This window comes from Cystoisospora suis, assembly GCF_002600585.1.
Source record: "Cystoisospora suis strain Wien I chromosome Unknown contig_9012, whole genome shotgun sequence".
Lineage (NCBI taxonomy): Eukaryota > Apicomplexa > Conoidasida > Eucoccidiorida > Sarcocystidae > Cystoisospora > Cystoisospora suis.
In genome coordinates this window covers 229-11,407 of record NW_027161790.1, presented here as the reverse complement: position 1 = coordinate 11,407, position 11,179 = coordinate 229, and the positions used below count along the sequence as shown (strand labels likewise).

At 51.0% G+C, this 11,179-nt stretch overlaps 2 protein-coding genes across 2 annotated transcripts in view; one reads left to right on the top strand and one right to left on the bottom strand.

The window, feature by feature from the left end:
• Positions 1-1,411: 1,411 nt before the first annotated feature.
• CSUI_010954 (cmgc dyrk prp4 protein kinase) lies at positions 1,412-8,904 on the bottom strand (the record flags this gene model as incomplete). Its single annotated transcript, XM_068071055.1, has 7 exons — positions 1,412-1,731; positions 1,947-4,139; positions 4,242-4,326; positions 4,839-6,158; positions 6,336-6,567; positions 6,707-7,864; positions 8,120-8,904. Coding segments are annotated over 4 exons (2,439 nt in total), but the record flags the coding sequence as incomplete, so codon positions are not given.
• A 681-nt stretch (positions 8,905-9,585) lies between these two features.
• The window catches only part of CSUI_010953 (hect-domain (ubiquitin-transferase) domain-containing protein), a gene marked incomplete at both ends in the record, with an annotated part of 1,788 nt that continues 194 nt past the window's right edge, over positions 9,586-11,179 (top strand). The window contains one exon of the mRNA XM_068071054.1: positions 9,586-10,410. Coding sequence (XP_067916969.1) covers positions 9,586-10,410 — 825 coding nt within the window. The remainder of the gene's footprint in view (positions 10,411-11,179) is intronic.

The following is an 11,179-nucleotide window of genomic DNA, read 5'->3' as shown; positions in this document are numbered from 1 at the left end:
AAGACACGAACAGCCAGCAGACACAGCTGACCAATGCTGCGGGGGAAAATGTAGTCTGGCGCTCTCCCTGAGTAGTTTCTCATCTATATTGCTGAGGGGAACAGTTGTGTCTGTTGCCATTGCGCCGAGCCGGCTTATGTACGTATGAGTAGACAGAGTACCGTCTGAGGTACCATCAGTACTCCTCAGGTCTCAGCTTGACCGTTCTCCCACAACAGCATGGAAGAATTTGAAGCAACATCAAACGGGAAGCAGCAGTCTTTCGACCGCGGGTATTCTCCCGCAGGTGCTACTCACACCTCTTGTGAGTCCTACTGGAGTGCAGCCAGGAATCGCACTGCGCAAATTACTTTTTGAAATGCTTAGAGAAAACAGTACCCGCCCGGCTGGAGTTTGGGTGAAGGCCCTCAGGATCTGCCTCTTCGCCCCTTCAACATTCCACAACTCGGTCGGGAAGGGCGGCAGCACGGTTCGGGAGCTGGTCGTCGCCGACCTATGGGCTAGAACGCATGCGGGTCGTCCGAGAAGCCGTCTACATGTGTCGTCAAGAGGACAAGAAATGCGTTAGCATCATGTACTCCCCTACCCCAGCTGTGCAGTCCTCGCAGTGGCAAATGTACCCGACATGTCCTGTCTGATTCGAAGTGTCACTATGCAGCTACATAGAAGCCGAGAGGTGTGTCAGCAGCAATCCTTGAGAGCCCTAATCGGTGACTGACTTACAGTTGGGTGGGCTGAATCAGGTCCATCGGCCTACGCTTCCTCAATAGCAGACCTAGAATCCATACACTAATAATATCAGTCCTCAGCGCTGACAGCTCTTAGCTACTACCGATGCAACAGCCAGGGTGTGTCACCATGGGGGTCCGCAACAGACGAGAGACTGACGACAGAGAGAAAGCTTAAGGACTCAGGGGAGGACGATGAACTGAGAGATGCGGAGCTCCGAGACAAGGAACTCTGGCAGCAACCGAGGCGGACACATACAGGTCTAAACGCCTCTCAAGCCGATGGCTAAAAGCCCCTTTTACCAAAATCCAAAAGGACCAAGAAGGCTGCAAGAGTAGCCGAGAAAGGCCGCGCGGGCACATCCGCAGCAGGCGCAGGAACGCGAGATTGTGAGATACTCGCAAGCCACTCAACAAACTACGACCTGTGAGTGATCCTCGAACTGTCACTATTCGTGTAAAGTTCACAAGACAGAGACACCGGCGCGGCTTTATTATCTTCATGCATAGCAGGTTGCAACAAGTACGGTTGCCGCCGCTGCAGAACCGCAGGAACATTGGTAGGACTACCACTATCCGTGTCTGCCTTCACTCCGTGAACACCCCTCAGGTACGCAGGCAGAGCAAGTGCTCCCAGCTACTCAAGGCAACAGAGGGACTGCCTCTCACCTCCGCCCTCAGCATCCGCCTTTCGCCTGCACGGAACAGTGAATCGTGAATCGGTAAGGAGACAGCAGTCGTCTGTCCGCACCAGACCGTTGTATACGCGAACTCGGGAACGCGACAGCCGGACAGACAGTGTCGACTTCCTCCGAGATGTACCAGTGTTTGTTGTATACTTTCATGCCGACAAATCTACAAGTACGACCTGCACTGCAGACTCGGCCACTACTACTGGCGGACGTGCTAACGACCGAACAGGGTCCACTAACGGTGGTAGACTGCTCTATTCTGAGCTCGCCTGTTGACGCAGCAGGTACAAAAGCCCGCAACTCGAAGCCTCCTGAAAAGAAAAAACGAAAGACTGGGCGTTTGTTCATCGGCAACTTCCACTAAAACACGGAGCCGTGAAAAAGTTAATACCGTACTAAAAAAAAACATTGCAGACACTTTGAGCAAAGCATGGCTCCCCCCCGGATGACTGCAGCGTCGAAGTAGTCAGCAGCGCGGTTACAACTCGCGATCCGCGAGAATAAATGTCCTCCTCCAACAACTCACAACTACCGACCCTCGACGACTCTGCCCTTCAAGATGCCCTGCGACGAGCGCTGATGTAGAAAGCTGCGATGAGCGGAACTCCGCAACCTAGCCACACAGGGACATCGATGTAGACAGCTTCAGCCCCGAATGGACTCGGCGGCCCTCTAGCACTGCGCGGCCTCGTTGCTTGGTACTATTACAGAAGCCATCGGACAGGGTCTCTCGAAACGCACGGTGAAGGAGCGACAGTATACACGCCTCCGGAAAAAGCGCTGGTTCCGCCGCCTTGTACCGGTCTGCCTCCTTGCTCGCGTCCTCAACCAACTTTTTTGCAAGAAGTCCTTGGAACAGAGGAAACTAACGGCGAGACTTACCTGTTTCTCGAGACGCCATGGCTCAGCGCCCTGACGACTACGACTGCAACAAGTGCTCCGGGTACCGGATCATCAACCTACTCTTCCCCGCTCTCCATTTCGAGACTCCCTCACCGGGAGAGCTGCTCGAAGTAGAAGACGGCCGAGAGTTACTGANNCACAACAGGGTGGAGGAAACGGGTTGCCGGAAACGAAAGTGATGGTCTCTATCTAGCTGAACTGCCTTCCTGGCAATCTGCTGCTGGTCATTGGAAGAGAAGATTTCTGGAAGTAGACAATCGACTGCTCCATGCCATCACGGCGACCTCATCTCGTCTCAGACTTCATCTTCACATACATACCTCTAGCGGTCCCTCACCGCACCGAGACCGCGACCAAAACCCCGGCACTTAGCGCGCCCGCCAACCCCACTGGCACCCGGGTCAACCCTTCCCAACAAGATGGAGAGAACCCCCTCATTCCGCCCTGACTGACAACGCAACAACACGCTCCCGATGACTGCCACCAAGCTGACACGCCGAACTCTGTTACTACGACAAAAAGTCACTGCCTTCCGTTCTGCCCCGGTCCACTTATACGCGTTTAGCGTTTGAACACAGACTCCTGTCTCAGCGTCTTCCACACTCGCCGACGACAGACAGCGTTCAGCCAAGACGATCTCTGAGTATTCTACACACCGACGAAAAGTGGTCGCCGCCCCACCTCCTTCCAGTGATGCTCGACACCCCTGCTCACCTCGCGTCACCACTTGATGACACCACTCACCTACGCCGCGCGTGTACAGCACAGAAAAAAAAGGTCAGACCTGAACTTCCGCACTGAATTGGACGCCACAACCGCACGGTGCTGCCTTGACATTTGCTCGAGTGGACCCCCCTTGCAACCACAAACGCACATACTCCCTCGGACTAATCTCCCTTCTTTCCTGGAAACCCCCGAAGAGCGTCTGAAGCGCCTACCAGGTTAGCACGCGCCTCCGCACGGATTAACATTTTACTTTTTGCCTTTGCCTTTCCTTTGGGATATGAAGCCGATGCAACCGCCGCACAGAATTACATACTGTCACAACCTCCTCGCCGAGGTAACCTGATGGGCAATTCCTCCCTTCCACTAGCCTCTCTTTTACCCAACCCCATCTGCACGCTGTCACTCCAAGGCAAACGTGACTCGAATGTCGAAAGGAGACTGCAAATGTCTGCAAATTGGCCGGAAACACGCATCAGATCGGTTGCTGCCCCCAAAGTGACGGTTCGCCAGAACGACCAATATCTCTTGTGTGGCTGTCACCAGGATGACGCCCAATCCCTGAGGACTTCGCTCGGTACCGGAAATTCCCGTCCCGAAAAGGCCCATCTAATGATCGGACCAAGCCCAGGACACTGGAAGTTGTGGAAGGGTTAGCGGCATTTGACAGTGTTGATAATTTACTGCTTCTAGGTAAGCACTCGTACGCTCTTCAGCTAGACATGACCAGAAACCGCACTAAGTGGCCACGCATGCACGTATCTTTGTGCTGTCCTTACAGGGCGCAACGAAGCTTACACCCTGACACACCCCGCCTGCTCTCACTGGCGAAGTCCCCGTGACTCATGCCGCCGTCAGCATCACAGAGTCACTAATAACGCCGTCCTGCTTCGCCTATGAAAATGGGGTCCTTCAACTGCCGGTCCACATCAGTTGGCTTTCGCACATTTTAACTTCTGCTGCACTGTCGAACTGGCCGCGTACGTATCTGTGGCGCAACAGGTTCTCATCTCCTGCAGTGTGACTCCAAGATGCTTCTCGAGTGTAATGAATATACAATTGTTCTGGCCTGTTTAGCGCACATAAAAGAAATCTGAAGACATCCAGAAGACACACATACACGCACAGCGAACCCCAATGGGAGACTGGACAGTCAGAGAAAACAAGACGCGCTGCCCCAAGAACAGGGACTTACCAGCTGCGGAGGTCTTCGTCCGTACCATCGCACGCGCCCCCGTGTACAATTCGAGCCGGCCTCATTTCGTCGGCGTGTCCTTCCGCTGATGGGAATCGAAGAAACCAAAAGCCTTAAGCAGTCATAAGAAAACTACGCGACTGGTCGCAGGGGTTGTCACGTACAAATTGAGGAACATAGTCTTGGGAACATGTATATAGATATATCGGTAATGGTACACATCTAGTGAGCTGAAACACACGCTGCAGCACCCTCCTCTATTACTTAGCCTTAATACGGGTCTCATTGATCGGACCCGTACAGAAATGTGTTCATGACTACTTATAGTGAGTTTTTTGACAGTGTCGCGACGGGCACAGAATGCATCGGCCCTGTATGGGTAGACGACAATTCCGCAGTGGGAAAAAACAAAGATTCAATCGTCTGTTTGAAAACAAACGTCTTGGGGATGGCGGTACGCAAACCCATGTGTCTGTCAATGTGTCTGTGGGACAGACACACGGGCCTCTTCGAAAAACGGATAAACACCACCACAAGGTGGATTAATCGAATGTGCATCAACACCATCATGCGTAAGACAGTTCAGAGATCACGAACCTTCGGTCGGAAGACCCAATGAGAGAGATTCTGTGCACGAAGAGACGGAGAGAGGAGGGGGGGCCGGGGGGCACCGGCCCGCCGCGAGATGAGGTTGTCAGCCGCAGAAGAGGGATGGACAGCTTCTCGGGGCTCTTCAACTCCTCCAGAAACGTGTATGCCGTTGCGGGCGACCGAGGCCATACAAACAGAACAAAGAACAAACGAAGAAACGGAACCTGCTCAATTTTCACGAGACGTCAAGTGTGCGTGACGAGAATACAGATCAGCGCATCTTCTGATGATGCGAAAAACGCGATGGAGACTGTTGTTATCACTAGGGCGTACGCAGGGAAGTTCGACGGGGAAGTAAAAGGAGGAGAACGACGTGGCTCGCCAGACGGAGAAGAACGGCGACACCGCGAACGTGCCCGGCGACGTTGCAAGGCCACGACGGAATTCTATCTTAACATATAGAAAGCAGCACATCGTAGACGAGGGAGAGCATGTCTCTCCAACCTATGATCATTACCCACGTCCTACACACAGAAAATCGCAACCCAAAGAAAAATGTCGCTTCCCTCCTGCAAGATTTGACAAACAGAAACGAAAACTCGACGAGACGACCCTGCATTCTACAGGTAACATTTCAATCAAGGTCTTCGTCGTCCTTGAAAAAAAAAACTCGTCTTCAAGGTCTTGGCCTCTGTGGACAGATAGCCTCCTTCACCTTCGCTCAATCACTGTGAGTTCGAATCCCTCAGAGTCGTTTTCACACCGTCGTCGATGTGCGTCGCTCCTGCTCAACTGCAGAAGACCGCTGCCTGGAGATGATGAACGAAACGGCGCCAGCCGAAAGACCTAAGGCATTTGGTCCAGGGCTTGGTCACGAAGAGGAAGAGATCATGTGGGTCTGTCTCAGCGAAGAACCTCCACCCATCTGGCCTGATGAACTAACAGCTACTCTAGCAGATGCAGCCTCATCATCGCTCACGATGGATACGGACGTCCGACTGCCGGAGAAACGTCAACACAACTGCGACACACACCAACCACAAGGCCCGGGGGAAATTCGTTACGACGCTGCCACGGCCCAACTGCTGCTGCCCGCTACCGACTTCAACACTGGCACGGGATTACTCCCCGTAGCTGCCGGACTCTTGCCAGCAACACTCCCGTGAGAACTATCCCCCCCGAAATGAATGCTCTCCTTCAAGAAGGGGTGTTGAAGGGCCTCCTCGGGACTTAACCGTTTCTGAGGATCTAAAGCCAGACACTTCTCGAGCAAATCTCCCAACTGACGCATCTTCCGTCGCAAGAAATTCATCTTCGGAGTATTACCTGCACAGAAAAAAGAACAGAGCGCCACCAGCCCGTCAACCTCGGCACGAAGTGTACGCCATGGGCTATGCAAAGTGATCAGCATCATCACTTCTAAAGAAACACTTGGAAGGAATAGCCAGGCGTGAACATCGCGACCGTAAGCTTATGCCAACACAAAGATCGACACAGACGTACCCTTGAGCCAATGCTGTCTTTCAAGGAGAGCATCAGTCAAATTCCGGGTAGGGCGGAGATCATGCAGAACGCGGGCAACCTCTTTCTTGAAGAATGCGTCTCGATCACGATATATGAAGTCAAGATTCTCATCAAAATGACTGCTCGTCAATTGACCCGCCTTCAACATTTTTATGGGAATCTTTCCTTTCACTTCCATGATATGCTTCAACATATCGTTGTTTGTGCGGCCCTACAGAAAACAGACAATCAGCACAAGCACGAAAAAGCATGACCGCAGCGCACGCTGCACGCTGCTATACATACAGAACCACAGTGGGTAAACTTCAGTCGATCTCACGAACTACAAGAGCAGATAATAACTGACTCACCGGGAAGAGCACCTGGCCCGTGGCCAGCTCGTAGATGGTCGTAGCGGCACTCCAGACATCGATCTGCGCATCATATTTGCAACCGAGAATAATCTCGGGCGCCCGATAAAAACGACTGACGAGATACGCTGTAATCTCGTTGTCTGAAATATCGCTGGCGCTTCCTAGATCGCAAACCTTCAAGCTCGAGAACTTTTCGTTCAAGAGGATATTGTCAGGCTTCAAGTCGGCATGCATGATCTTGCACTTGGATAAGTGCCGCAAGGCAATAAAGAGCTGCTTGGTATAAGCATGGATGGCGTTCGCATTTAAACCTCGACCACCACCGTAACGTTTGAGCGCTGTACGCAGATTTCCCCAGAGCCATTCAAAGACTAGACAGAAGTGACCGCGGTATTCGAAATGCCTCAGAAGACGCACTACATGGCGTCTGTCGTCCTTGTCGGCTGCATTCAAGAAACGTAATATGCTCATCTCCTTCTCAGCTGCCTTCCGCATCATATCATTGTGACGAATTATCTTGATGGCGACAAACTTCTTCTCCTCCAGATCCCAGCATTTCAACACATTACTGAACACGCCTTTTCCGACTGCCTCGCACTCAACCCTATATCTGCCCTGATCTAAGACTTCACCAACAGTTGCTTGGTAATACCCTTCTGCATCGTTCCAGTTATCTGCTGGCCCGCTCGCTTGAGACAGCACAGTCGACTTCAGCGACTTCTTCTTTCTCTCCAGTTTGGGAGCGCTTGCAGAAAACATATCCACGTCATCGCCCTTGTCATCGTCCTCCTCATCCTCCTCCTGTTCTGCGTGTTCCGCATCTTCTTTCATCTTGATGACGAACTGTCTCAGCTTCCTCTTCTCCTCATTTAACTTCTTCTGCAGTGCCTGCATATTGTCCAATCCCCCCAATGCGGACAAGACTGCACTACTCAAGCTTGCGGAGCTCTTCTCCTCACCCGCTGTCCACCCATTGCTTCCCTTCTCTTCACTTGACCCATTTGCTGCTGATTTAGAACTTTCAGGTTTTGTCGACACCCGGCTTCCATCATCTGATTCGTTTTCTCCGTCGGAAAAACCTGGAGACGAAACATCCTCTGAACCAAGGCTTGCCGCATCATGGTCGAAGAGAGCCTCCTGGATATTAGCACCCGTCTGCAACAGCACAGACAAGCAAACCACATCGAATCCACCTAACAGACTTGCTTGTTTTTCCGGTGTCTGCTGAAGCTAATGAACTCTCATCTGCATACACACATGAACACACCCTCCTACTGCAGACAATGAGCGAGGCGCGCCCGCGTACAAAACATTCTCTGCAGATCATGTCAACCATCCACACCAACAGCATCTCCCCTTCGCTAATTGCACCTTGGCTATACATCTGGACAAATTCTGCTAGGAGCTCACCGCGTTATCTGACTCTGACTTCGTCTGCACCTCGTCTTTAATCTTCTCGTGCGCCTCGGCCTTTGAAACGTCAGTGCCGTCCCTCTTTTTCCCATCACTCCTTCCAGCCCTCTTTCCCTCGTCCTGCGACTCTACACCATCGACATCCCCGTTTGATGCATGATCAGAACCATTTCTGACGTCTTTACTACTGCCAGGTGTCACTGCTTCGTCACCATCCCCCTTCTGATCGTCTCCGTTATACTTCGCCAACAGCATTTCTCTCTTTCTTCGTCGCTCTTCAAGAAAACGATCTTCGTCCTCCTCGTCCCATATCTCAATTTCTCCTAATTCTACGTCCGAGTCTTCACGATCCCTATTTTCTTTCTCCTTCTTCGGGGATGTCCCATCGATCACCGGCGGTTGTCTCTCCCCGTGCCGAGAAGATGAATACGATGAGGCCCGCTTGTCTTTCTCCCTGTCGCTATAGCGGGAGCTCGACGACGTTGGATAGATCCTATCCTCTCGTCTCGAGTAGCCCCGATGCCGATCTGGAGAGCTTTCTCGAGTACGATCAGAGCGAGTATGGGAACTGGATGACGAAGAGGAAGACGAAGACGACGAAGAATGAAAATCGTTCCTATGCCTACGGTCTCGTGACGAGGAACGGTCCCTGCGGGACGACCCATGACGGGAGCTCCCGCTGTAATGTGACGATGAAGAGCTACTTGGCCGCTCAGGAGAGCGATGTGAACGAGAAGAGGATGAATAACTGCTATGCCTACTCCGGCCTCCGCGATCTCTGTAAAGACATTATTCTCTTTCCTCAGTGGTAAGTACTGCTTCTTCTAGAATCGCGACTATGTCTCTGTATCATGGTGATGGTCGGTGACTTCCCTCTCTCATCTCATCTGTCCTCTGATCGTTGCAATTCTCCCCTTTCTCTGCTGCGTGTGAGTCTCTTGATCCGTTCTGTCTCAATGTCTTTACCTCTCCAAAAGCATTTCTAACAGAGGTGTCACGTCTGTTCGTTCCGTTGAGGAGGCTGGAAGAAGGAGCCTACCTTTTTACCTCGCTATCACCAGGCTGATCGTATATGCATATACATATATATATATATATGTATATGTATGTATACATACATTTTTATGCGTATATAGAGGTCTATATCTCTGCATAGACAAATTCGAATAGATTAACACGTAATATAGCAAAGCAGCAGCACACTAGGCCCTACACATGTAGGAGTCGACCTATAGCCCCATACCAGAAGTAGCGTGAGGCTGCCTCGTCGATCTTCTGGTCTATGTATCGAGATCTCTATAGGATTTGTTCGATATCATGTATATCCGTAGAGAAACATGTTTCGTTTTTCTTTTGTCTTGCTTCTTTTTGTTTCCCTTTTCTTCTCTTTCTGCATAATCCATATTCTCTTATCTCTTTCCTTCTGCCTTGTGTGCTTATTTTTCAGGTTCGGCTTGGGGTGTATGTCAAGTCTTTTAACGTCTCTTTCGGATGTGATAAGTGACGATCCCTTATGTCTTTCATCTCTGTCGTCTCTTGGTCTCATTCCGCTTATTCTTACCTCTTTAACGGAAGCCCATCTACGCAATGATCAGATCCTGGGAGCCATAGGTCCCTTCCTCTCCTCTGTCGTTCTTCATCCTGTCGGGGTGCAGCTCCTTCAACGTGCGCAGCCTCAGAAGCTCGATCCTTCCTCATGGCGTTTAGCCGCCTTAACAGCAGGAGAGGGAGGAGGAGACGAGAATGAAGAAGGACGAGGCGTCTCCGTAGGTGATGAGCAGGTAGGTAAGGGGGAGAGACGACGACAGCAGACTACGAAGAAGAAGATAAGAGATCTAGAGGAGGAAAGCACAGGGGGTAAACAAGAGAATAGAGAGAGAAGAAGAAGAGCCTTGTCTCAGGACCACAATGAAGGCAAGATAGACGGACATGACGATGCGGGCGAGGGAAGAGGAGAAGAAGATGTCGTAGGAGATATGGATGAAAGAGGACCTAGGAAGGAAGGGGGTGAGAGGAGAAGGAGAAGACATGTTTGGAATGAAGAAGAGTACAATTCTCTTCTTAAGCAAGGGTTACGTGTGACGGGACATACACTAGAAGTCCAGAGAGAAGCTCATCATCTGCAGAAGACCGTCGAGAAGAATGAATCAAGTAGCTCTCTCTTTCAGCAAAACGACGAAGATAAGGATGGAGAAGGGGCGCAGTGGGGTGTATGTGGTCTCCTCATGTCCGCTGCTGCTGCACCTGAGGCTGTTCTACTTGATCGCTTTGGAGAAAGTGCTGCCGGGGTAAGAAGAAGAGAAAGGAGAGGTTTGGAATGGATGAAACCGTGTTCCCTTTGTCTCTTTTTGATGTACATCTGAAGAGATGACGATGTCTTATGTGTGTACATACGGGAAGATGCTGTCTTGATGGATGGACGTTCAGTTTGACTCGTTGCTTGATTCCGCAGGGTGCTTTTACGTCATTTCTAGCTTGGGGTTTCTAGAGACCTAGTTGGGCTGAAACAGTAGAGAGTCGCCTATCGACAGGAGACAGTTATCTATCGGGGATCGTGGGTATAGATGTATGTACAGAGGAAAAAGGAGGCTAGGGGGGCGTATGAATGGATTTCATTTAGGAAAGACAGGCACAATAACCCCATGTGCATACACTAGGTGGGGATGCCTGTGTGTCTATCTGTCTGTGGGTAGGCGTATTCGTGGGGAGTGGTAGTTAGCTACTGCGCCATCCTCTACTCTTGTTCATCTGAAGGTGGCTGCCTCTTACCACCATTCTTTTCTTTTTCCAGCTGAGGTTTGTAACGGCCGAAGAACAAGCTGTAGATGTGTTGGGTCACTCTGTATGCCTGCATGATGAACGATACACTTCTATCATTCTTATATACATCTGGGTAAACCCACCCCGGACTCACCCCCTTATACATACAAATACAAACACTCGAATCTTCCCCTAGACGTGCTGCCTCACCTAGGTATCTATCTTTACATAAGACAGTTCGTAATTTGTTCTTTCTTTCTTTCTCACTCTTTCTTTCTTTCTTCTTGTCCAGCTGGG